Source organism: Typopeltis vanoorti, chromosome 4 (assembly GCF_054136105.1).
Source record: "Typopeltis vanoorti isolate ZY-2024b chromosome 4, IOZ_Tvanoo_1.0, whole genome shotgun sequence".
Lineage (NCBI taxonomy): Eukaryota > Metazoa > Arthropoda > Arachnida > Uropygi > Thelyphonidae > Typopeltis > Typopeltis vanoorti.
This window is the reverse complement of record NC_143552.1, coordinates 62,945,600-62,971,944: the sequence shown is the minus strand read 5'-3', so window position 1 is coordinate 62,971,944 and position 26,345 is coordinate 62,945,600. Positions and strand designations below refer to the sequence as shown.

The 26,345-nt window shown below is 33.9% G+C and overlaps 1 protein-coding gene across 4 annotated transcripts in view; it reads left to right on the top strand.

Moving 5' to 3' along the window:
- The window catches only part of LOC150107363 (phosphatase and actin regulator 2-like), a 412,176-nt gene that overhangs the window by 34,838 nt on the left and 350,993 nt on the right, over positions 1-26,345 (top strand). For all 4 annotated transcript variants that reach the window (XR_016548240.1, XM_090391839.1, XM_090391838.1 and 1 more), the window contains exons 2-3: positions 1,067-1,117; positions 25,233-25,397. Coding sequence is in view for 3 of the 4 variants with exons in the window: in XM_090391839.1 (XP_090247965.1) it covers positions 1,067-1,117; positions 25,233-25,397 (216 nt within the window). In the remaining variant the exon portion in view is untranslated. The remainder of the gene's footprint in view (positions 1-1,066; positions 1,118-25,232; positions 25,398-26,345) is intronic.

The following is a 26,345-nucleotide window of genomic DNA, read 5'->3' as shown; positions in this document are numbered from 1 at the left end:
AATTTGGTTCTGATGCTTTTGGGTTTCTCCATGCTTCAGTTGTTTGTAGAAAGTGTACTTAGGTTAGAAAAACCTAAATTCAAATCTCTATGATACTAGGAATTTTATTAGGACTTTTAAGCTGAAAGTGAGCTAGTTGATCCCTATATAGAAGTGGTAGAATTTTTTTTTTTTTTTCATTTTGCTCACAGAATATTAACATAGTGGACAGACAACACGGAGCTAACTGACAGGTATGGATATGGCCTTAGTTGCCTTGTCTAATTTCAAACAACCAACTAAATCTGGTGCTTCAATTTTAGAGCAATAAAATACCCTTAACTTCATTGACAACAGTTTAAACTAATTTTTCTTTTACATAAACTGAAATTTAGGATTGGCAGCACTTCATATTAAAGTTCAAACTCTTAAAGGGAATTTTTTTTTTCATAATGGAATAACCTTACAAATTTACAGATAAAAAGGGTATATCTGTATTTGATGAGCTTTTACTGTTTCATGTTCTTGTGTTTGCAAGAAGCTGTATACATTGGTGCCAATATATTTCTTTAACAAATAGTCACTACTGCCATAAGAATTCATCTTTTGCCAGATTTCATTGTTTTTATTACATTTTCTGAACATTATTTATGAATCGCCACATTTTTCATAAAACAAAGTTTGAATATTTATTCACGAAAAATGTTTTTTTGTTATGACTCAAAGAGTAAGTAAGTTATGACTCAAAGAGTTATTTTTTAGATTTTTTTTTTTTAATGACTCCCACCCATGAAAAGATTTTTGGTAAAACTGTAGTACAGTTAGTACTATGGTTAAGGATTTTTTAAATGAATTATATATATTTTATGGCATTTTTTTTTTATTTTTATTTTTATGCATAGTCTGGAAACTGGAGACCAAAACAAAGTTTTCAAGCTATGGGATTTGAACCTGCATCCTGTTGGTTGGAAAACATATAAACTAACTACTCTGCCAACGCTGGCAATTATTGTTGGTACTATTAATATTATTTCAAAATTGAAACGGTCTCATTGAAAATTGTTTGAATTGCTGTATTTTCTTTCAGAATGTTTGAAAAGGCGTCCCTGGACACTTCAAATTCTAACGTCAGCGCATGGTAGGAGAATTTTTTAATGTAGTTTTTTTTTTTTTTAATATAAAAAGTTACTTCTTTGTGTTAGTGGTATACCGTCATACTGGAAGTCATCCAGTAATAATGAAACACATCTTTTACAAATTAGTGCACTGCCCTGTCTTGAAAGTTAATAGGAAGGGTGCTACACTTCTCCTTTAAAGCATTAAGTTCACTAATGAAGGGTTGGGTTGTATCCTGATTCTACATTTTAGTTTATCCCAATGTGATTCTTTCGGATTCAAAGGAACTGTTTGTTGACTGTTATAACATTCCAGTGTTATTCATCTCAGACTGTGTGTTTACATTCATTGTCCTATGATATGGGGTGTAAACGTGTTGAGGAGTCTAAACGTATCATAAAATTGCTATATTGGATAAATGTCCATATGTTAATATAGTAGCATTGCAGTAAAGATTTCATACACTATAACCAGATTTTTTTTTAATTTCATAAAAAACACGAGGTCACAAAATCCATCATTAATGCAGTGCCTTGAATTTAATATCTCTACTGTAGATATTTAATTCAAGAATAAGGAAAGAGAGAGAGATGATGTAAAATCTTTCCTCTGAGTTTGATAGCAGTCAAGTTGACTAGGTTGTCCTAACTCCATTGGAGAATAAGGAAACTAGAGTTTAAGTCATTTCAGCACTGCAAGAATTACTGAATGAAGAAGCTGATAGAGCAGTCATTATCAAAACTATGAATAAGAATTGTGGTTAGTCAGAGAAAGTTATTAATGTATAAGAAGATTGCAAGCAAAATCACAAAAACAAAGTAAACAGAGAACCCAGTCATTATTCACAAGATGCAGAAGCAGACCATAAGATAGCTTGATAAGGTCTCTGCACCAAGGGAGTTTCTCCAAACTTTTCCATGGTCTGTGTCCAAAGGTGGACAGTGTTAGCTTTGAGGTCTGCTGAAGGGTGGCATATCCATGCTATAAGAAACAGTCTTATATTCGTTACATTGTCACCTCCATATATGATCATTGGGATAGGATACTTATTTAAAAGAATTCTGTAGGCATATTCCATATGCAGTCATTTCCAAGAGCAGTAAAGTATTGTGTAACTCATCATTCTATAGGTCCAATTTCTATTGCTCTGTAGTCCAGATTCTCCTTGGCCCATACCAATAATGTGTATTCATTGTTATTAACCATGGTTTGTGGGGTGGCTCTTTTGTGAAAAGTCTTAGAATGCAATGTAGTTTTGTGTATTGTGTAAATATGGGCTTGCTTGTGGCTGCTTGAGTCTCCAGATTCTCCAGGATTTGATGGTGAGGTGAAGTATAACCATAATTCTTAAAGCGCATTGGTTCTGTTAGCATTTTTTTGTCTACCTGGTCTTCATTTCATTGTCATTATGCTCTTCCATCTCTTCAATATATTGCCAGCTGTGAACTTAGAAATATTTAAATGCTGCACAAATAGTATGTATAGACATTTTTCCCAAATGACACCTTCCTATCATTCTCTGAATTCAATTGTAATTCCATGTATTCATTTTTCAGCATACAAAACTAAAGTGACTTTTGTGCAGTTGTACCTGGTCTAGCCATAAATATTGTTACAACTGGAACAGTGCATTAATTTTTTTTATCAGTAAATGATATACAGCTTTCAGCACATACAGAGTACATGTATAATGTGTATATAGCAGCACTTAGTGTTCAAAATGTCTCCCTTTTGTCTTCACACACCCACACCCTAAGAGACACACACACACACACATCGATGGCAACACGCACAACATCCAATGGAAATGCTGCCACTGCTCATTCCAAATTCACCTTCAGGCTGTCAATGCTCAGGTGTCGTTTCTTGCAGCTGCTCTCAAGTTCTGACCACAATTTGAAGTCCAGTGGATTCGGATCGGGACTTCCAGACAGCCAATCAGATCATGAGAGCAGCTGCAAGAAACGACACCAGGCACAGTTCAACATTCAACTACTATTGTGTGGTCTTTGCCTTGTGTTCAGGGGCTGAGTCCTATTTGAAAGTCCACTGCCTACTGTGAAACAAAGTGTTGTTCAGCAGCTGTACCACAAGTGATACATGTAGGCAATCTGGGTTTCTGTCAGGAATGAGATGTCTGGTCAGGAAGTTTGCAAGTTATGAGTGAATGTCATAAAGCAAGTTTTTAGTGAAGAGATTCTGGCATGATTTGGATGCGATTAGTTTATGATGGAGATTGATTTGTGTCACTGTTATTGTTCGATTGTTCGTGAGAGTGTTTATAAGTTTGATTAAACAGAAGGAATATAGTTGGGAAAGGCAGTGAGAGAAGTAGACTCTTGGACATGACATCTATATAGACCAAAACCAGTCTCTGTACCATGACATGGACTCAATATTGTTCCCCCCACATACCATTACTTGGTCTTCCTCTCCAGGCATGACCTGACAGAGTATGTGGCAGTGAGATCATGCACCAGTTGATCAGGAAGCCTCATGACTCGTTATGCTGACAAGTTCAGGCCTATGCACTAACTGGCAGCTAGCCTGTGGCACCATTGTTTCAACTGATGTACCTCTAAATGGAGAAGGTTATGGGTCTCTAAGTATGGCTGTCATGGCCTTTGAGGGTCACATTCAGGAACTCAGAGAAGAGGAGGGGGGGGGAAGTAAACCAGAATCCCTGCTACAGAGACCAAACATGGAATTTTTCACTTCAGACCTCCAATAAGCTGGCTAGTGGTATTTCACCTGGCGATGAAGAACAGCTATCACCTATTGTCTATTTGACATTTCCTCCAACTAGGCAGGTAGCCTTTTGTAATGGGAATACTCACTGGTTGCCAGTGCCCCTTTTGTAGAAACAGGCCATACTAGGAAGGCAGGGTTGCCTTGATAGGGAGAGGCTGTATATTATGCATCCCTGTCCATTAGTGACCCACAAGTTGGAGAAGCATGTTAACATTAATTTTAACATGATTAATTGCTAACAGAATATAAGGCAGAAGTAATCTATAGTGGTAGATTACTTCTGTATTTTATAGTGGTAAAAGCACTTTTTTTAAATTACTATAGTAAGCTAATATTTTGTGACAACTGAGGATGAAGAACAGCTATCACCTATATTATGAACTCAAGCTGATATGGCAAAAAGAAGAAATCCCAGTTGATTGGAATACAGCCATATGCTGCCTTATTTATTCCTTATTTTATTTTATTAAAAAAAAGGAGAACCTATGGTAACCAGTAACTATAGTGGTATTTCTCTCTTGGGCACTTGCTACATAATACTACACTGATCTGGAAAAGAATTTATGTATATGCTTTAAACATTATAGAAGAGTATCACTGCCCCAATCTGGAGAAATATTTATTCATCTACAAGTAACCATTTGGTATATCATCATTGTCACAGCTTCCTGTGGCAAGATTTTATACTATCACTATGTGACCTCAGTTTTGATCTAGGGATGTTGTTAACTTAAACTTAACAGTAGACATCTTAGGTGCTATGTTGTGAGTTACTATGCTACATTAACCTGCTCAGCTTCCACACACACAGTGCCGCACCATGGGTAGGAGGCACCCTTGTGCAAAACTTTTTCAGCACCCCCATAAAATAAGTTTCCATGAAAAAGTTTTGCAAAAAATTTTACTTTGTTAAAAGTACAAAACAGTTTATATGCATACATAAAACTAAATTTTATTTAACAATAGTAGAACATTGTAATCACTAAAATTCATTAATAAGGAATTTTTAATAATAAAAATTTTCAAAAATGTTTATTTCGTTAATATATAAATACAAGAGTATATATAAACAAACATTACTTTTATTTTAATATAAAAAGAAATATTATTACATAATAAAGATAATTTGGAGATATGCTTTTAACTATATAACAATTAGGATAAATGTAGATTTATTTTACATATTTATCCGTCTTGCTTTAGGCACCACAAAATTTTTAATAATATCTTTAATGTCTAATGAATCCATAACATTATTTTCAGTTGATATAATTGATAAATCTGTTAGACACTCTCCAGGCATTGTTGAACGCAAATAATGTTTTACTAGTATCAGTTTTGAAAAACTTCTTTCACCTGTTGCTACGAATATCAGTAATGTTAAATAAATATTACAATCGTAGTATTCAGAAATGTATCGGTTAATTTATTTTCGTATATATAATTTAAAATATTCTGAGGAGCCGACTCTTTTTTAATAAAACATTGCAAAGTTTTTAATTCCTCAAATGAAGTCATACCATCAATATCGTGATTGTCGGAATCTTTATTGTCACTCAGTTTTAAGTTCAAATCTACAATGTTTCATTAAATCTTCATCGCTCGAATCTTTTAATTTGCTAATGTCTCTTATAACTTTAAAGTCCTCGCTATGTTGTTTTAAGAGTATGAATCTTTCTGTGACTGAAGTTAAGTCTAAAATTGCGAAGAAAAAATTTATTTAAAAATTTTGTTTAGGATCATGCATTGTCTCATCTGATGCTTCGTAACCAAACATTTTTGTTTTTGTTAATTTGCGAATGTCTTGAAAAATAGGATCAATATAAAGATCGTTTGCTACTTCATTTGCAGTTCTAATAATATTTTCAAAATATTGGTCTGTTTGGCAAGTATTTAATTCTTATTAAAAAATAAATCAGCTAACGCCTTTTATTCCCTTATAGGGAGTAGGCGAGGCCGTTATACCCTATCTAGCTTTTGGAGACTGAGTGGGCAGTTCAATCTTCACCAGTAGCCAATCAGATGGCCCATGTCTATCACTAATTATAGCTGCCACCGATGAAGATGCTGGCAAACAAGTGCTGCCATCTCTTGATACCTAACCCTAACAAGATATGTCACTGTCTGAAATAATGTGGTACTACATATTTTCAGACAGTGATTTGTACTTGATTTTCTTGAGTTTACGGGATGAAAATCCAGGTTTCCGGGAGAAAAAACCCGCTTGCCCATGCCAGAGATCGACTAACTCGGGAACCGGTTGAAGAAAGGCTTAGAAAAAGTTCCTCCAGTCAGCGACTAGACTTGAACTTAAGTCAAACTTCGAGCAACCAAGTGTAGAGGATGTAAGCTCCACTTCCGCTGAGCTACATAGGCCTGTATTTAATTCTTGTATAACATAATCAAGATTTTCTGTAATTTTTCCTATATCAAATGTTGGATTCTGCATTATTTTGCTTGCAACATTTACGAGACTTAAGATTTCGTACCAAACATTTATTCGTTTTGAATAAATTTAAACAAATAAATCTTTGAAATTAAGTTGTCTGCCTGAACTCTAGAATCGATATCTTTAGTTTCATCTTCTGTAATATCAAAAACAGCGTGGAAAATTTCCTTGATATTATTTTTAAGTGGCTTTTTTGCTTCTACTCTACTTTACCACCTAGTAGAAGAAAGTGGTTTTAAATTTAAAACACGAATATGTTTTTTTAATATAGCCCAATGCTTCACAGAAATTGAAAAAGAATTATATAATTCCTATATTATCCCCAAAAAATTTGCAGTTTCACAGGATATCTTAACTCCATCATTAACTACTAAATTTAATGAATGAGCAGCACATGGAATAAAAAAGCCCTTGAATTTATTTCAAGGATTTTTTCTTTAGTCCATTATGTTTGCCTTGCATGTTTGAACCATTATCATAAGCTTGGCTGTGTAAATCCGAAATGTTAATATTCAATAATTTTAAATAATTTTTTATAAATTCAAATAGTCCTTGCCCAGTGGTATCTTCTACAGATTGAATATCCAAAAAATGTTCATGAATTTTTGCTATATTTGTATCTTTATTTTGATTAGCAAATGTAATACAATAGATAATTGATCTGTGTGACTTATATCCAGAGTAGTGGCGAGAATTATTATTATTACCTGAGACCTACAGGGAGTCAAGAAATCATCGAGGGAGGCTGTAAATTACCCAACCCAGCTATCATACCTTCCCTTAAATTCATTTACACTAGATGCACTCACTACCTCTAAGGACAAATTATTCCACTCACTCACTCACTGCTCTCTGGGAGAAAAACCTAGCTCTTACCCCTTTCTTGACTGAGAACAACCTTAACTTCCATGGATGCCACCGTGTTCTCTCCCTGCCTTCCATATAAAGAAAAATTTCATCATTTGAAATGCTATAACACCCATTCAAAAGTTTATAGAGCTCTGTCATATCGCCCCTCTTTCTCCTGTTAACCAGAGTCTGTAATCCACATATTCGCAATCTGTCCTCATAATCTAAATCCCATAATCCGGATATAATCTTTGTAACTCTTCTTTGAATCTGTTATGTCGTTGTTTTTCTATATTTTTACTATTATTATTTCTCTTGTGCCTACTAAGAATAACTCTAAACTAATTCTCTGGGGCCCGTTCCCCTTTTCGGACTCTGACAATATTTGTTTTTTTCAACTGCGCCAGTCAGAGCCATCATCATCATCAAATTCTTGACATGTACTCTAAAGGGGTGTATAGGATATGATAGTACTACATGAAAAATTTACATCATTACTAACTTCCTATCTACAATTTTCCTCCAAATCAGTCTGTTACTTGTCAAGACTCCAACATTATCAGATCTTATATTTCTATTGTCTAAGGCACTTTGTACCATATCAATCCACCTATATCTTGGTCTTCCTCTGGATCTTTTTCCTGCCAACCTGGCAGAGAACACTTGTTTTGCTAATATTTCCTCGCTCATTCCGTTTAAGTGCCCATACCACCTGAGATTAGCTCTGCTAATGCGTTCCTCGATGCTGACAATGTCAAGTTTTTTCCTAATATCATCATTTTTAATATGATATTGTCATTGATGCCATCTTTCACAGGATTCTCATATCTGCAGTCTCTAGTCTTTGGTCAAGTGTTTTACTTCTGACCTTAGCTCTCAGATCCATAATTTAAAACTGGTTTGAACACTGTCTTGTATACAGCTAATTTAGTGTTCTGACTAATTTCTCTCTTATTATATATGAATTTATTCAGTTGACTTCCTGCCATACCAGCTTTGTTGATTCTTTTGCCTATTTCCATATTTAATTTACCATCTTCACTAAAAATGTGCCTAAGTAGCTGAAATGTTTTACTTGTTCCACAGGTTCCCCGTTCACAACACAGTTGACGTTTTCAACAATTCTACCTATTTTCATTGTCTTTGTCTTTTTAATGCTGACCTTCATACCATATCTATTACAACAGTTATTCAGTTTAGTCAGAGAATCGTGCAGACTTGTAGCAGATTTATTTAGAAGTATAACATCGTCTGCATAAAGCGAAGAGCTGACATTAACATCTCCAATTTTGATATCATGTTTAATACCACTTTCCTTCATAATGTGATCCATATAGATAATGAATAACAGAGGGGATAATTATTATTATTATTATTCAGGCCTCCATGGAGTCAAAAGACTCATCGTGGGAGGTCCTTCCTAAGAACATAAAGTCTGTCAAGACTCATCGAGGGGAGATTCCCCCTAAGAAACACAGTCTGTCATACCACTCCTTAAACTCATTGACCGTTCTCGCCCTCACCACTCTATCAGGCAATGCATTCCATGGCTCAACCACCCTCTATGCAAAGAAACCACTCCTCACCCTCTTGCTCACAGTTTCCTTTCGTAACTTCCAGGGATGGCCTCTTGTCATCACTCCTTCCTGCTGTACATCCTTGTACATAATGTACATCCTTGTCTCACACCAGATTTAACATTAAACCATCTTCCTGTACTTCCTTCAATTCTAGCTGCTGAGTTACATTTCAAATAAAGACTAAGTATTGCTTGATATAATGACCCATTGACACCACATAACTGTAGCGTATTGAATAGCTTCTGTCTTGGCACCTTGTCATATGCCTTTTCCAGATCGACAAAACTTAAAAATAGATCTTTGTTATATTCCCATGCTTTCTCAACTATTTGTCGTAAAATGAAGATCTGATCCTGACAGCCTCTATTTGGCCTGAATCCAGCTTGTTCTTCACCAAGCTTTTCTTCCACAATTCTTCTCAACCATTTCTCAGGTATACTTGCGTAAATTTTGCCAGGAACACTCAGTAGGGAAATACCTCTGCAATTTTCACATTCAGTTTTATTTCCCTTTTTATATATAGGTACTATTAATGCTCTACTCCAATCATTGGGAATTCATCCCTCTGTTCAGGCCTTCTGAACTGTGCAGTGTAGCCACTGTAAGACTTTTATACCACCATGCTTCAGCATTTCTGGTCCAATATTATCTACTCCTGCTGCCTTTCCACATTTCAAGCCTTTGATGGCTTTTTCTACTTCAGGTATGGATATGTATTCCTGACTGCATGCCTGTTGAGTGTTTTTTGCCACTGTTGTTTCATTTAGCAATTTTTCGAAGTAATTACTCCATACTTCAAGGATTTGTTTTTCTCCCTTTTTCATGTCACCTTTATCATCTCTAACTCCTTTTACAGCACTCTTTCCTCCATTCCTAAGCTTCTTCAACAACCTCCAGAATATTTTGCCACCTTCTTGATATTTATTTTCTATATTCTTGCCAAAGTTTATATTCTTCCCATGACTTTTGTTTAGCTAGTTTTACACACTGTTTAGCTTTCTTACATTTGTCTCTGAATTCTGTAAGAGTAAAAGCTGACTTATTTGCCAGGAACTTTTGATATGCTTTCTTCTTTTCCTTCACTGCCTCTTTAACTTCCTGTGTCCACCAGGGAGTTCTGATTTTTTTATCCTTGCACACAACCTCACCACATGCCTCTCTGGCAGAATCAATCAATGTTTTCTTCAGAGTTTGCCACTGAATCTCCAAGGTTTGATTCCTGTTCTCAAACTCTTTCATTTTCTTTTCAATAATCTTTCTGTATTTTAGTCTACAGTTCACATCTGTGAGCTGCTCAACTTTTATTCACTTTAAAACTTTCTCAAATGTTATTCTTTTCAATATAAGTTTTAAAAGAGGTAAACCGTGAGTAGACATAACTATACATAAAAATATAACGGAAAAACTCACGTAGAAAAATTATTTAATGGTATAATTTTCGCCCGTGTGTCACAGGCATCTTCAGTACAATTAGGCACAAAAATTAAACATTAACTGACAATTCCAAAAAGCGCCACCTAAGTAGCTGGTGTAAGATAACTAAAAAGGTCAATAACTTTCCTAAAAAAAAAAAAAAAAAAAAAAAAAAAAAAAAAAAAAAAATTAATACAATAAAAAGTTAGGAAAGATTAGCTGATTTGTAAAGTACTATCTCCCATAAAGGGGACAGACGTAAGCCGTCGGATCTGTTTAAGTTAGGAGAATGAAGTAGAGTTTCACATGCTTCTTTATAAAGGCGTTCCATGAGAAACTGACTTTTGTGAAGAACTCTTGTCTTTTTCCAATGAACTCTGTGTCTAGTGAAGATGGCATGTTCTGCAAGTCCAGACTTTTCAGGTTTAAAGTATTCAATATAAGATTGGTGTTCTTCTAGCCGAATGGAGGCAGATCTTCCCGTTTGTCCGAAATAACATAATCCACAAGAGCACGGAATCTGGTAGACACCTGGATGATTAAGATGTGGAAGCTTGTCCTTTGGAGAAGCGAGAAAGGTGGAGATTTTTCTAAAAGGTCGAAAGGCAACAAAAATATTCAGTGGTTTTAAAATTTTTGCTATACGTTCACTGATGCCTTGTATATAAGGGATGGTAATGCGCGTTATTTCCTCTGTGTTTGAAGAGGGAGACATATTAAATCTACTCAAAGTTCTTTTAATGAAGCAATTCTTATAGCCATTAGATAGAAAGGAAGAAGTTATATATCGTATTTCTTTCTGTAAAAGATCGTCTGTAGAACAAAAGGAGTGGGCCCGATGAACCAGTGTTTTAATAGTTCCTGCCTTTTGACTGGGATGGTGATGAGATTCCGCATGGATATAATGGCCTGTATGAGTCTTCTTTCTATAAACTGAGAAATGTAGGTTACCATCTGGTTGGCGAAGAATTAGAAGATCTAAAAAGGCTAACTGCTTATTTGATTCTACTTCTAGGGTAAACTTGATCCTAGGATGAAATGCGTTTAACTTATTGAGAAATTGTTGAAGTTCATCAGAAGAGCCATTCCATACAGCAAAAATGTCATCGACATATCTGAACCAATGAGTAGGTCTGGGAGAAATATTGTCAAAGATACGTTGTTCAAAATGTTCCATAAAGAAATTGGAGATAGCAGGAGAGAGAGGATTACCCATTGCTGTTCCTTCAATTTGTTGATATAACTTATTTTTAAAAGAAAAATAACCAGAATTTATTACAAAATCAAATAAGTTTACAATGTCTGAAGGAAATTCCTGTTGTAGTAATTCAATACTTTCCGAAAGAGGCACATTTGTAAATAAAGAAACAACATCTAAACTGATCATGATATCAGAAACGTCCAAATGAAGATCTGAAATTTTATTTTTAAAATCCAAAGTATTTTTTATATAAGTATCAGTTCTTCTAGTTGAAGAGGAGAGTAAATTAGATAAAAATTTTGAGATTTTGTAAGTTGGGCAACCTACAACAGGAATTTCCTTCAGACATTGTAAACTTATTTGATTTTGTAATAAATTCTGGTTATTTTTCTTTTAAAAATAAGTTATATCAACAAATTGAAGGAACAGCAATGGGTAATCCTCTCTCTCCTGCTATCTCCAATTTCTTTATGGAACATTTTGAACAACGTATCTTTGACAATATTTCTCCCAGACCTACTCATTGGTTCAGATATGTCGATGACATTTTTGCTGTATGGAATGGCTCTTCTGATGAACTTCAACAATTTCTCAATAAGTTAAACGCATTTCATCCTAGGATCAAGTTTACCCTAGAAGTAGAATCAAATAAGCAGTTAGCCTTTTTAGATCTTCTAATTCTTCGCCAACCAGATGGTAACCTACATTTCTCAGTTTATAGAAAGAAGACTCATACAGGCCATTATATCCATGCGGAATCTCATCACCATCCCAGTCAAAAGGCAGGAACTATTAAAACACTGGTTCATCGGGCCCACTCCTTTTGTTCTACAGACGATCTTTTACAGAAAGAAATACGATATATAACTTCTTCCTTTCTATCTAATGGCTATAAGAATTGCTTCATTAAAAGAACTTTGAGTAGATTTAATATGTCTCCCTCTTCAAACACAGAGGAAATAACGCGCATTACCATCCCTTATATACAAGGCATCAGTGAACGTATAGCAAAAATTTTAAAACCACTGAATATTTTTGTTGCCTTTCGACCTTTTAGAAAAATCTCCACCTTTCTCGCTTCTCCAAAGGACAAGCTTCCACATCTTAATCATCCAGGTGTCTACCAGATTCCGTGCTCTTGTGGATTATGTTATTTCGGACAAACGGGAAGATCTGCCTCCATTCGGCTAGAAGAACACCAATCTTATATTGAATACTTTAAACCTGAAAAGTCTGGACTTGCAGAACATGCCATCTTCACTAGACACAGAGTTCATTGGAAAAAGACAAGAGTTCTTCACAAAAGTCAGTTTCTCATGGAACGCCTTTATAAAGAAGCATGTGAAACTCTACTTCATTCTCCTAACTTAAACAGATCCGACGGCTTACGTCTGTCCCCTTTATGGGAGATAGTACTTTACAAATCAGCTAATCTTTCCTAACTTTTTATTGTATTAATTTTTTTTTTTTTTTTTTTTTTTTTTTTTTTAGGAAAGTTATTGACCTTTTTAGTTATCTTACACCAGCTACTTAGGTGGCGCTTTTTGGAATTGTCAGTTAATGTTTAATTTTTGTGCCTAATTGTACTGAAGATGCCTGTGACACACGGGCGAAAATTATACCATTAAATAATTTTTCTACGTGAGTTTTTCCGTTATATTTTTATGTATAGTTCTTTTCAATATGAAATTCAATTTTATCTTGCTCAAGACTAAATAATGATCACTTCCGATTTCAAATCCTCTGTACACTCTGGTGTCCTGCACTAGGGAGAAAACATCACTATCAACAATAACATAGTCAATGAGACTTTTCTTATTCCTTGCTTCTTCTCTCCATGTGAATTTGTGCACATTTTTATGTTGGAACATGGTGTTAGTAATAACCAGTTCATGTCCTGAGCAGAAATCCAACAGGATTTCTGCTCAGGACATGAATAGAAACAAAGCATCAAAAAATTTCCTCCACTTCTACCTTAGCAGAACCTTCTGTGGGACCATAGGTGCAAATAAGTCTCATTGTCCAATTCACTATTCTGATATTAGCCCACATCACTCTACTTGAGACTGCTTGCTATTCAAGAAGATTAGACTCGTATTTTGTGTTGAACACTATTGCTACCCCTTCTTTTCCTTGATTGTCATTGCCTGAATATAACATTTTGTATTTATTGCTCAGAATGATCTCACCAGTTTTTGTCTTTTTAGGTTCAGTCACCCCTATTATATCGATCTGGTACTTATCTAATTCTTCAGCTAGCTCCATTTCTTTGCCATTCAGGCTTCTTATGTTGATAGTACCGATCTTTAACTCTGCTGATGTTGAGTTGGGGTGTGCTTTCAGATTGCTAAAGGACAGAAAATTCTTGTCCTAAGAAGGTTTCCCAGAATTTAGTGTTATAACCTTGTTAAAGGAATTAAGTAGCTTTAGAAATCTTAGCATATAGTCATGGCCAAAATACTCTTAACTCCCCTTATATTCCCCTTATGCATAGGTCCGTAATTTTGTGAGTGGTAAAATCAGGCTCATGCTCAGACAAATCTCAGGCTTACATAGAAAAACATATTTATTAAATGGCTAAAGAGATTATAATTAAGTTTAACATGTCAAAGGCAAATCATTGAAATCATTACTAAATCACTGGTTAAGCAAATAAGAAATATTCAAACTGACAAGTATACTATTCACATTCCATGGGTGAATTAGGTTCACATAGCAAAAATATAAGATCAATTTCTAAACTAAACTTTCTGTCATTTTTGACCCCATTACATTAAATTAGGAACTGCACAATCTTAAGTTCTCAGACTACCAGTTCAACCAGTCATTAAATCATTAAGCACAAAGTTACTTTAAAGTTCTTTTTCGCTTCCTAGTCAGAATCTTGCTCCTTCTTTCCTCTAAAGTTATTTATTACATAAGTAAAAAAAGTTTCAGTACTTGACCACCTTGATGTGAAGATGTCGTGGTTCTTTCATCCGTCCTTTGTGAGGGGATATCTTTGTGCTAGGGTAGATTGCTGCCACGTGGAAGTCACATGTTCATTACGAAATGGCCACTTTTCTTTGCTGGACACTCACTCATCTCAAGGGTTGCTGTCGCTAGCTCGACCTCCATCAAAAGGAATCCTTTGCTGTTTCACATCGGCAAAAGCTTAATGATGGCCCAGTTTGGAGAACTGCCGCCATCTCTCATGTAGTCTTGTCCGACTTGCATTAGTCAGTAACGGGGAAAAAGGTTGCAGCTCGCCCTCGTCAAACTTCCCTCCGGTCATCAGCATCGCTGGTCTGCACAAGAAAACGGGAACAGAAAAAAATGAGGGGGTTCAAACACGGGTGAACTCGTATTTATCCTTTGTCACAGCGCCCTCTTTCCGAATTCGAATCTTATTTGGCACCTTCCTGTTTGCTCCTACGAAGTGGCGTCACACCTTTGCTCCTCAATGAGCGCTCTTTTCGTGGAACGCAAATTCTGTTCGCTTTCCACAAACGCCCCTGCCTCGGGGTTTACATCATTGGCAGAGGTCAGCAAGCAACCTTTGGACTTTTGTTAGCACTTAGATACACATTCTTGTATAGAGCACAATTTAACATAAAGCTTCAAACAATATATTTGTGTTTAGACATGCAATTTTTCTGTTTTTTTTCATTTTCTAAAGAAAATGTGACATGTTCTCTCATATAATATGCTTACTTTGCTAATAGTACAGGTATTTTATTACTCATTATTGTGTTCTTGTTAAATCTTGAATGAATGATTCTTTTGTTGAAAGAGTTCTCATTCAAGATCTAACAAAGGCCTCCTTTTTCTAAAAATTTTCTCCCCAAGAAAATTTTCCTTTTAGTTTTCCCTCTTTTCTCTGAAGATGACTCATCCATTTTGTCTGGGCCTGAAATCAAACCTTCGCCTGGGCCAGGATGCATTCTCTGAGCCCTCAACAGTTAATTGGTACACGCAAACAGCTTTGTTTTGCTCATCCTGCTTTCTCTGAAATATACATGTGTCACTGACGTGATCATCTTCTGCTGCCTCTTCATGGGTGTTATTCTGCCTCTCACATGTGATTTGCTTATTATCTGTCTCCTCGACTTCATCAGTAATTCTGGTATTAGGTTTCTCATTCTCCTGTGATGAGGCAATCTCATTAGATCTTGACTGCATGCCAGCCATGTGGTTTTCCCTTTTCTCAGTCAATTCAGTATCCTCTATACACTGAGGCTTGTCATTCAGAGGAATGTCTCCCTTACCCTGATCTTTAGAGTTCTGGAATAGTCACATGAAAATCCATACTTTCTCAAGAAATCCTCCCCCAGAATCAACCCTATTTGAGAGAGTGAGTTCTTGGGTAGAACCAAGAAGTTATGCCATGCATATAAGCTAAACTCTGGCAGTCCCACTCTCAATCTTACTAATTTACTGGCATGCGTTAGGGGGGGGGGGGGATATCCCTAAAATTCTGCTTGATTTCTTCAGCCAGTTAATTCATAATCTCTGAGAGGTATATCAACGAACTGGGGCCATTTACACATGGCCCCAGTTCGTTGATATACCTCTCAGAGATTATGGAAATTCGCACTTATGAAGTGGCATCACATCACTGCTCCTTGATGAGCGCTTTCTTCGTGGAGTGCGAATTCCATTTGCTTTCCACGAACGCCCCTGCCTCAGGGTTTATGTCATCGGCTGAGGTCAGCAAGCAACCTTTGAACTTTTGTTAGCACTTAGATACACATTCTTGTATAGAGCACAATTTAACATTAAAGCTTCAAACAATATATTTATGTTTAGACATGCAATTTTTCTATTTTTTCATTTTCTAAAGAAAATGTGACATGTTCTCTCATATAATATGCTCACTTTGCTAATAGTACAATTATTTTATTACTTATTATTGTGTTATTGTTAAATCTTGAATGAATGATTCTTTTGTTGAAAGAATCCTCATTCAAGATCTAACACACCCTTTCCAGCTTCTTTAGCCTCTTGGAACCCAGGAGACTAAATCTGTGCACAGTAATCCATGCGTGGTCTTATCAAAGCCTTATAAAGAGGCAAAATTACTTCCTTATCCTTACATGTCAATGTTCACTTCAATTAATGAATCAAATTAATGAATAATATTTTGCCTCTTTAACCATTTCTAAAATTTTTTGTTTTATAGCTTCAGAAATTATACGGATGATTTAATTTTGTATTTTATCACCTAAATAATGAGCAGTGTTCCTTTTTTGTGATGGTTCGATGTGATGCAAGTGTTCTGCCATTATCGAATCAAATTTAGCGACAGTTTCTACTAACTTTAGAAAATTGCCGTTATCATTTTCAAAAAGTTTTTGTGAAGAACCTCTAAAAGCTATACGCTGTCTTGATAAATATTGTATTATGTAGATTAACCATTCTGTAACAGATTGCCAATATTTTTTCTCAGTTTCATATAATCTTTGTTGTGTGCAATCAATAATGCATTTCTTAATCAACAACATTTTACGTTCACTGTATTTTGAACCTTTTTTTTTTTGATGTGCGCGGAACTTGTCTCGTATTTTTAGCATATAACTCGAATATTGCCAATGATTACAACCATATTCATTAGTAAGTTGGGAATTTTGACTAGCAAATATTTTGCAATAATAACAAAAAACCGAATTTCACGATTCTGAATAAACTAAATAATTTCGTAAAAGTTTTTCTCCATTTGCTAAAGTTCGATAATAGTATGAATCAGAAAACTTTCAGCCAGATTCATCTTTGGGAAATTCTTTAACTACTTGACACAGGCAATGCTCAACTGAACAATCTCTGACTTTGGTAGTTACATGATTAGGCTAAGTACCTGGATCATTAACATTAAAATTTAAAGTATAATTTGAAGTTTTGGGTTTCGCTGAATCGGAATCCAGTATTTCTTCTGCTGCAACCTCTGTAGACAGTCCAGCCAGTCCAGTTTCATTTTTGCATGTAACATTTGTTTCTTCATAGTTATCTTGTGTCCTCTCTTTTTCTGTAGTAGAGCTACACAGAGTATTTGCTTCGTTAGAACTTTCTGTTCTTCGTTTTTTTATGTGGTGCTGAAGTTAAAAATTTATTCAGCAATCAGGCCAATTTATGTTCCAGTTGTTCTCGTTGCAATTGTCTTTTCATGTTTTGTGCACCAGATAACTTCTTTGGCTTTTTTTTTCCCAACATCTAGGGACCAACAGCTATAGTGTTGGTCCCTAGATGTTGGGAAAAAAAAAGCCAAAGAAGTTATCTGGTGCACAAAACATGAAAAGACAATTGCAACGAGAACAACTGGAACATAAATTGGCCTGATTGCTGAATAAATTTTTAACTTCAGCACCACATAAAAAAACGAAGAACAGAAAGTTCTAACGAAGCAAATACTCTGTGTAGCTCTACTACAGAAAAAGAGAGGACACAAGATAACTATGAAGAAACGAATGTTACATGCAGTGACCCTTATATATACCGGATATATGGTTAAGGGATTAAGAAGAAAATAATAGGTAAATTTATACAAAAAAATTAAAATTATTCAACTATACAATAAAAATAAGTCATTTACAATTTATTTAAAAAAAAAAAAAGTTAAATGTTTTTAAAACTAGAGGTTCAATTAAAATCAAAATTTATTTTGGCTGGTAAATTTTACTGCCCTTTTTATTTTAAAGTCTCACCAAATGCTTATTGTCGAAAAAAAAAACAATTATATTATAGTTTCTTACATTCATTTTTGAAATTATGGATTCTACAACCGTGTTAAAATAACTCTTTTTATTATCCTGACGTTTTAATCTTCATATCAAGATCATCATCTGGAGCATACATAAATATACAAGACAAGCTGTGTTACATTTCAAACCGTAAGCTAGAGAGAGAATGATTTGATCACATGCTACTCACTGGCATGACCTCTAGTGAAAAAAAAAAAAAAAATTACATCGTTACATTTAATTTATGATTACATGAATAAACATTCTTGCTTACAGATGGTTTTCCTTCCAGTAACAATGATGTCCTATTTCTATTATTACAATTGTTATTTTTGATTTAAAAAAAAAAAATTATAAATTACAACATGAATAAAAATTCTTTCTTATAGATTTTTTTTTTCTTTAACAGTGATGTCCTATTTTTTAGTATTAAAGCTATTATTTTACATTTAGGATCCTGGATTTTCTACAGTCCTACTTACTATAGAATATAGTTATTCTTAGAGAGGAAGGATTCGTGTGACGAATATATGCCTTCCATATGTATGGGATTTTTGACCATCATTATTGTGTTAGATTGGGGTGGTTGATAACAATCTCACAAGCTTCCTTAAATTTACGTTCATACCATGTTTTGGTGTGATGTAGAAAACTGGTGCTTTTCCAGTCAATTCTGTGTAAGGTGTTCAGGGCATAATCAGAAAGGTCAGCTTCACCATAATTATTATATTTGATGTGTCATTTATGTTTATTTGTCTGATTGGAATTGTGCGTCCTGTTTCTCCTATATATGATAGGTTGCAGGTGCAGTAAATATGGTATACTCCAGGGTGGGTCAGCGGAGGGAGTGGGTCTTTGGATGAGTCGAGTAAGCTTTTTAATTTTGCCGAATAATAAAAAGAGTTATTTTAACGCAGTTGTAGAATCCATAATTTCAAAAATGAATGCTGATCACCGTGTAACACTAAAAGAAAGGATTATAGTACCTTTCAAATTTGCTTTCAGATCTTACCTTTCAAATTTGCAGAACAATGTCACCGTTTGTTACAATCACACAACCACAAAGGGCAAAGCACAGCATAAGAATGAGTTCACGGGGTGTCTTAAACTAATAATTTCATTTAACTTTTGACTGCCCAAATATGTTTATACAATTTTTGCTGAGTCGATGCTTACTCTGTGAAATAAAATCTCTGGTAATATTGATAACGTTTCACTTCAAACAAATTATAATAAAGTGATGTATTAAGTTAAAAATATTGTTAGATTATTAAGAATTCATAATAATTTGACTAATTTAAAATTTCATTTTTATTGCATTAACTATAATTGTAATTTTTCACACATCACATAATAATATTAAAAGTTAAAGATCTTATGGGGTGGCATTACTAACAGTTCAAGGGTTGGACATCCTTAGTTTAGATGATAGTGTTATCTTTCACTATGAAAATTGTCTAACTGCTTATTTTATAACCCAAGATAGTTCGAAAAAAAAAAGTACCATACTTGGTCTCCAGAGACATGGTTCTTAGTTTTGAATTACAGTTGACCCTTGAACAATGTGGGAGTTAGGGATGCCAATCCCCCCTGCGATGTTCAAAAAGCTGCATTTAACTTTTGACTGCCCAAAAATTTAACTACTAATAGCCTGTTGTTGACTGGAAACCATACCAATAACATAAACAGTTGATTAACACATATTTTATGTGTGTATATACTATATTCTTACAATAAAGTAAGGTCGAGAAAAGAAAATTTTGTTCTTAAAGAAAATCATAAGGAAGTGAAAATACATTTACAGTATTGTACTGTATTTATCAGTACCATAAGTTTACGTTGTCTATTTACAAGATGAATTGTATGTCTGTTAGTATCTACATCAATATTGTCTTATATGATACAAAACACTGTAGATGTTATACGTATTACTAACACTAGACATCAAAAATGAAAAGATAATGTGAAAAATTCATATTTATTTACAGGTATAATGACTCGTGCATTGATAATGAAGAAGCAGCAATATGATTGGTTTATGGTAGCCTAGCATAATCAATACTATTGCTTTGCGGTAATCTAGTTTATACACTAATGAATGAATCATTATAAAAATTATTTTATGCTAATTTAACTAATTACCATTAATTTTATGCAATTATGATTTAATACTGCATCTTTACATTTGTTTACATTTCTCTCAATGCGAATAGTGCCATGAACGGTCTGTAAGTGTTTTGTGTACATAAGTTTTGATAAATCTTAACTTTTTATAATAGATTTGTGTATATATTATGGTAGTAAATGATAAAATAGACTAGTATCTATATACCGTATATTCCGGCGTATAAGTCGACTTTTCAGCATTGAAAAAAAGTACTAAATTTTTTAGGTTGACTTATACGCTGGATCAAAAATTGATTGCTTTCCAAGAAAAAACTAATACGTATCATACTCTGTTAAATTTATTAGCAATATACAAAAATGGCAAATAAGTAAAAAATATTTCAACTTATATCAAATTTATTTACAGAAAAAATTATTTACATGTTATATAATTGCCTATTTACAAAAGAAAATAGGTAGGTAACCACACAATTAAAATTTAATTTTCACTGTCTGAATGTATGAAAAGTTCCTTGTACTCTGGTTCCATAATTTTTTCCGGTATATCGTCATATAAATTGTGTTCGTTTTCTCCATCAGATTTAGCATCAATTTCGTCATCATTGGAAACAAAATCATCTTCCGAGCCATCTAATTTGTTAGATATGGCACATTTTTTAAAAGCTTTTATTACTGTATCTGGTTTTATTTCATTCCATGCTTTCACTACCCATTCACACATAGTTACCAAAGATGCATGTCGCATTTATCCTCCTTTTGTGTAACATCCATGCATTCCACTGTTTTCGTAAACTGTCTTTAAATGGCTTGTTTATACAAACATGCAATGCACTAGTGAAGTTAACCCACTTGGAATCACTGCCATATTGGTATTATTCTCTCTTAATAAAGATTTTGTGTTCTCTGTTAAATGGTATTTGAACATGTCCCACACTAAAAGACTGTTTGGATTTTTTAATGCACCTTGTCGTGAATTCCAAATATTTTTTATCCACAGCTTAACTCCTGCTTCGTCCATCCAACCATTGTCATGAACATGGACAAAAACATTTCTTGGAATTTTGATCTTTGGCATTGTTTTTCTTTTAAAAATTATCATAGGTTTTAATTTACTACCATCAGCCATACAAGTAAGTATACAACTGTGAAACGGCTTTTTTTCATGTCCAGTTGTTTTTAAAGAAATAGTTTTACTTCCTTTCAGTTTTACTGTTCTATTCCCAATTATGTCAAACATAACTGGAGTTTCATCCATATTTCCGATTTGAGACAATAAATAATTTTTTTGCTTTCTTTTAGCAATTATAAATCTTTGAAAAGTTAATAACTTATCATCCAAATCCTTTGGCAGCTTCTGTGCGATTTTCGTTTTTAGTCGAAGTACTAAATTTTTCCTTTCCATAAACCAGCTATACCAACTCACTGTAGCTTTGAAGTTTTCACTGTCCTTTTTATTTGCTTTGCCCCACTTCAAAGCAAATAAACGAATATTATTTCTCGTTAAAATGAGTTCATTTTGGCGATTTTCTCGACCCCAATCCGCAACATTATTTTCCAGAATAGGCCACTTACAAATTCCTTTCCGTAATGCGCACTTATTTTTTGGCATTTTCATTATCGAAGTTTCATTTTTTCTTCAATCACGAACTAGTTTTTCGTTTACTCCGAACTGACGTGCAGCAATACAGTTAGTATTTTCTTTTGCAAATTTAATCACTTTGCACTTAAAACTCGCATCATATTTCTTTCTTTTAAAAGGAGCCATTGCACTTTAGTTCACTACTGATCAACTGGTCAATATGAAAAAGAAATTTTCCAAGTCGACTTATACGATGAGTATACTATAAAAACTCAAAAAATTCCAATATCGACTTATATGCCAGGTCGACTTGTATGCCAGAATATACAGTATATTTCATGAATTCATGACATACTTAAATCTTTCTTGATTTTTTTGATATTTCTAGGCTATGTGGTTTGTCTTTGAGTTTTTCAAATTGCCGCAAATCTCCAAAATAGTTATTACAATATAGTTACGGAAAAAAATCCACGTATAAGTGGATCTGCACAGTTCAAACCTGCATTGTTCAATTGTTGACTGTATATTGCAGTCCCATAGTACTCTACTCAAGTAATGTAGGCTTAACATCTTTCATGGATAGGATTATCATTTAAAGAGCATCTTTATATGCTGTTAGCTGTGATAAACATGTTGCAATTTCAATTTTATTTCTTTTTCTAACATTTTTATTTTTCCAGTTCTGATGATACTTATTTTGACAGTAAGCAAAATGTTAGAATATTCAAGTAAGTTAATAACTGATTTTTTTTTTTTTTTTTTTTTTTTTTTTTCTGGTACAATAAATATACATTTGTAAAATGATTTGTTTGGAGTGAACTATTTGTGATTGTTTTGCAAAGATTAGTTGTTGTTTTTTTAACAAGCCGTCTGATGCAGGCAAATCCCATATCAGCCACTCTTGGAGGAAGTTTTTTATGCACTAAAGATAGTTCTGCATGTTGATGATAATAGTTGGAGGATTAAGTAAGGGTGAGCTGTACTGGAATAGGGTGGCCTCACAATGAGTCCTTGGAGGTATAACTAATAAGAATTATTATTATTATTATTACATGATACTTCCAGGGTGTCTAGTGACTCATCAAGGGAGGGCACGTACTCTTCAACTCTCTGCCTCCACCACTCAATTCACCAACTAACTACAACGAAATACAACTAAAATCATTATCTACACCAACACCATCTACCGCCCACCACTACCACTGGTATTTTCACAGACAATTGGAAACGTTCATGCCCATGTCGGGATTCGAACCCACAGCCTTTTGGTTGGAGAACGGATACGCTAACCACTCAGCCAACCAGGCTGGCAAAATTAATTTGATTTATTTTTATCATGTGACATAGCGAGAGAGAGGGGAGAAGTTATAACAGTCCTGAATATCCAATATGGATGCCATAGTCATGGAAGAAACTTCATGCAGTATTGTTCTTAATGCTTACAGTTAAAATTGTAATTTTAATGGTAATCAAATTCTTTGAAAGAAAAAACACTTGATGAATTATTACTAAATATTTATTCAAAAAGGATGAATGCATATTTGTAAGTGTGTGTTTTTATTTAAATATGGCAGAGAAGAATTCCCAACAGGCTTCCGCTGTTTTTAAACTGCACTGACAAGAAAAATTCTTTAATTATTATTAGCCTTCCTCCAAGACACAAGTTGTAAGGCATTAACAACATAAACTCCACAAATTAAGGAAACTCATATTTATCTGGATGTAATGACATTCATATTTAGTGAAATTTTATACCAAGTCATTTATGTTTTTGGGATGAGTAGAGCACTCGAAGGGATCACAATTCAAGACCAACTAAGTCAATGCTTGGCAGAGTGGAAATGAACAGTAGGCGAGCTATATGGACTAATTACCATATGGCTAAACCAATCTTCATACCACATAATTCACCACCCACATATAGGTTAGTTTGTATATATTTACTCAGCTTCTTTCTCTCTCTCTCTCTCGTGCATTTTAAAATTTTTTTCAGTTTTTTTTTTTTTTGTGCTTATGTTTACACATAGTACCAACATGTTCAACAGTGGCAAGTTAGATAATCATTATGTATAATTAATTATGCTATCCTCCAGCCTTATCTAATTTGTTTTTAAAGTTCTATAACCAAGTGAAAAAAAAAGAAACTTTCAGCAAACTTCAGTAGTGTCATTGATGCCTTTTTAAGCAGAAAAGTTCATGTATGCTATGAATCATTTATATTTGGTTATCATGTTACAGGAACTTCATACACTTGAATCTGTGCTAGACTTCATTGCATCCAGAACTTCAGCATGCTACTGTTTCATACAGTGCATTTACTAGTGTGGATCTGGTCACAGATATTCCACTTCAGCAAACCATCCATTCTCATCACATTAACCATATACATATAACACTGTGTAAACAAGACAAGCACACCAGGATGCACAAGCACTGAGCATTGTGAAGTTTACAGCAGCCACTCACTACTGTTGCAGCTTATGACAAGATTAACAGTCAAATTGACCCATAGTATATATGAGCATTCTTAATGTGACTTCTGAAGCATGCTGTCAAAGTTTGAGTTATGTCATGGAACATGTATGTAGGTCCTGTCTATATACCGTTCTTATATAGACATTCTCTCTTAACACCATTCTTATATGGTGTTAAGAGTGAATATATACTATTCATTCTTAACACCATAATGCTAAAAATGAATTCGTAACATTATGGTGATCAGTCCCTGTACACTTATTCAATTTTCTCTTAATATCCTCAGTTTTCTTGACATCCATTCAAAACTTAGGTGAGCAAAGTTTTTAATCATGTGGCATAGAATGAAAAATAAATTTTAAGTAATTTTTAATTTATAGTTTGTTTTGGGTAAACTTATTAGAAAAAGGTTTGTGTTTATTGACCTTGAGAAAGACAGATATAGATGAATTTTTAGGAAGATCTCTTCTTAAAAATTTTTTAAGAATTCTCATTCCTAATAAGATTAGAGACCTAAGAAATAATAGCCCATTTTGAAAGAAAATTGTGTTGATTTTGCTCTTCTGAAATGCATATCAATATTTTGGACATTTTTTAAAACGTCTTTTGCAACATATATCATGTTCCTTTAATTTGGTGAATTTTGACATCTTAAAAAAGTTTAATTTCTAAATAAACAGTCATTAACATAGAAAATTTTGATTCTGTTTACTAGACTAAATTTTTAAGATCTTTTATGAAGTATAGAAATGTTCTAATAACAGTGAGCGAGTTATCGATTTCGATCAACCCCCCCCTCCAAGAAAATAAATAGTTTGCTTTGGTTTTGGAAGTCATTCTAATATGCTTACTCTTAAATGTGATTTTAATGAAATACTTTCAGATAATTTTGCATTTAAATGCATTAGGTTGGTTATAATTGCTATTCTTTTACTGGTTAGTTTATATTCATAATTCTTTTTTTCAGGATGTTGTGTATAGGCTTTTATATAATTTTTAGGCAAAAAATCCACAAGTGCTATGAGAACAAGTTCTTTAGGTTCCTCTAGAACTGCAACACCAATGGAGGGAAAACATAGCAGATTAGCTGTGTTAGGAAGATTGTTTAAACCATGGAAATGGAAAAGAAAGAAAAAAAGTGAAAAGTTTGAACAAACCTCAAGAAGTAGGTATAATTGGATATATTTTGTACTGCTTTAATAATTATATGTGCATTAGAAACCTTCATCTTAAATCTGATTCATTAGTTTGTTCATCTATGAAATCAAATTGCAATTAAAAGTATTTGTTAGTAAACTAGAGAAACATCAGGAATTTCCATGGAAAGCCACTGGACAGTTCGAAGTAACATGGTATTTGTGCAAAATTAAAAGTGCTGTCTTTTTGGAATATCTGACTATTTAAAAAATTCTGCCATGTCAATTTTTGTAGTATTAAGTCATTAACATTAAGTGTTACAAAATGTTACCATGTCACAAAAGTGTTACCATGACATTTATTGGTTACTGACCTGAGCCTTTTGCATTTGTAGTTTTTTTATGCATATCTCATTTCCAGTGGAAAGTTCTTAAAAAAAAAAAAAATAGTGGGGGAAGTGGGGTATTACTTACAATATCCCCAATGCCACTTTTTTGCAGTTTTCTATGTGCTCAGTTTCAATCATAATTTGTTTGCTGGAAGATTCTGAAAAGGTGTTACAGATTATTGGGTACTTATGTTTCTAATATATATATATATATATATATATATATATATATATATATGCACACATACAGTAACTTTAGTAAAATAGTAATTTTTAATGGGCTACTGCCAATCCTCTCCCAAGCGACTTGACATTGTGGGAGAAAAGATGATGCTTCCCTCCCCCCCTACACACATTAAATCACGAACATTCTATGTAGAAGAATAGGTCCACAATATCTGACATCACTGGGCCTTACAATCGCTGGAGAACTTAGATCAGCTGCATTAGACCTGCTAAATGAATTAAAGTAAAAGTAAGAAAACTAATTTCATGATTGTTACATACATTAAACAAAATGGGATATAATAGGACTAAGTGAAGTGAAAAGAAAATCGAGAGAATGCATAACACTAAAATCAGGAAAAG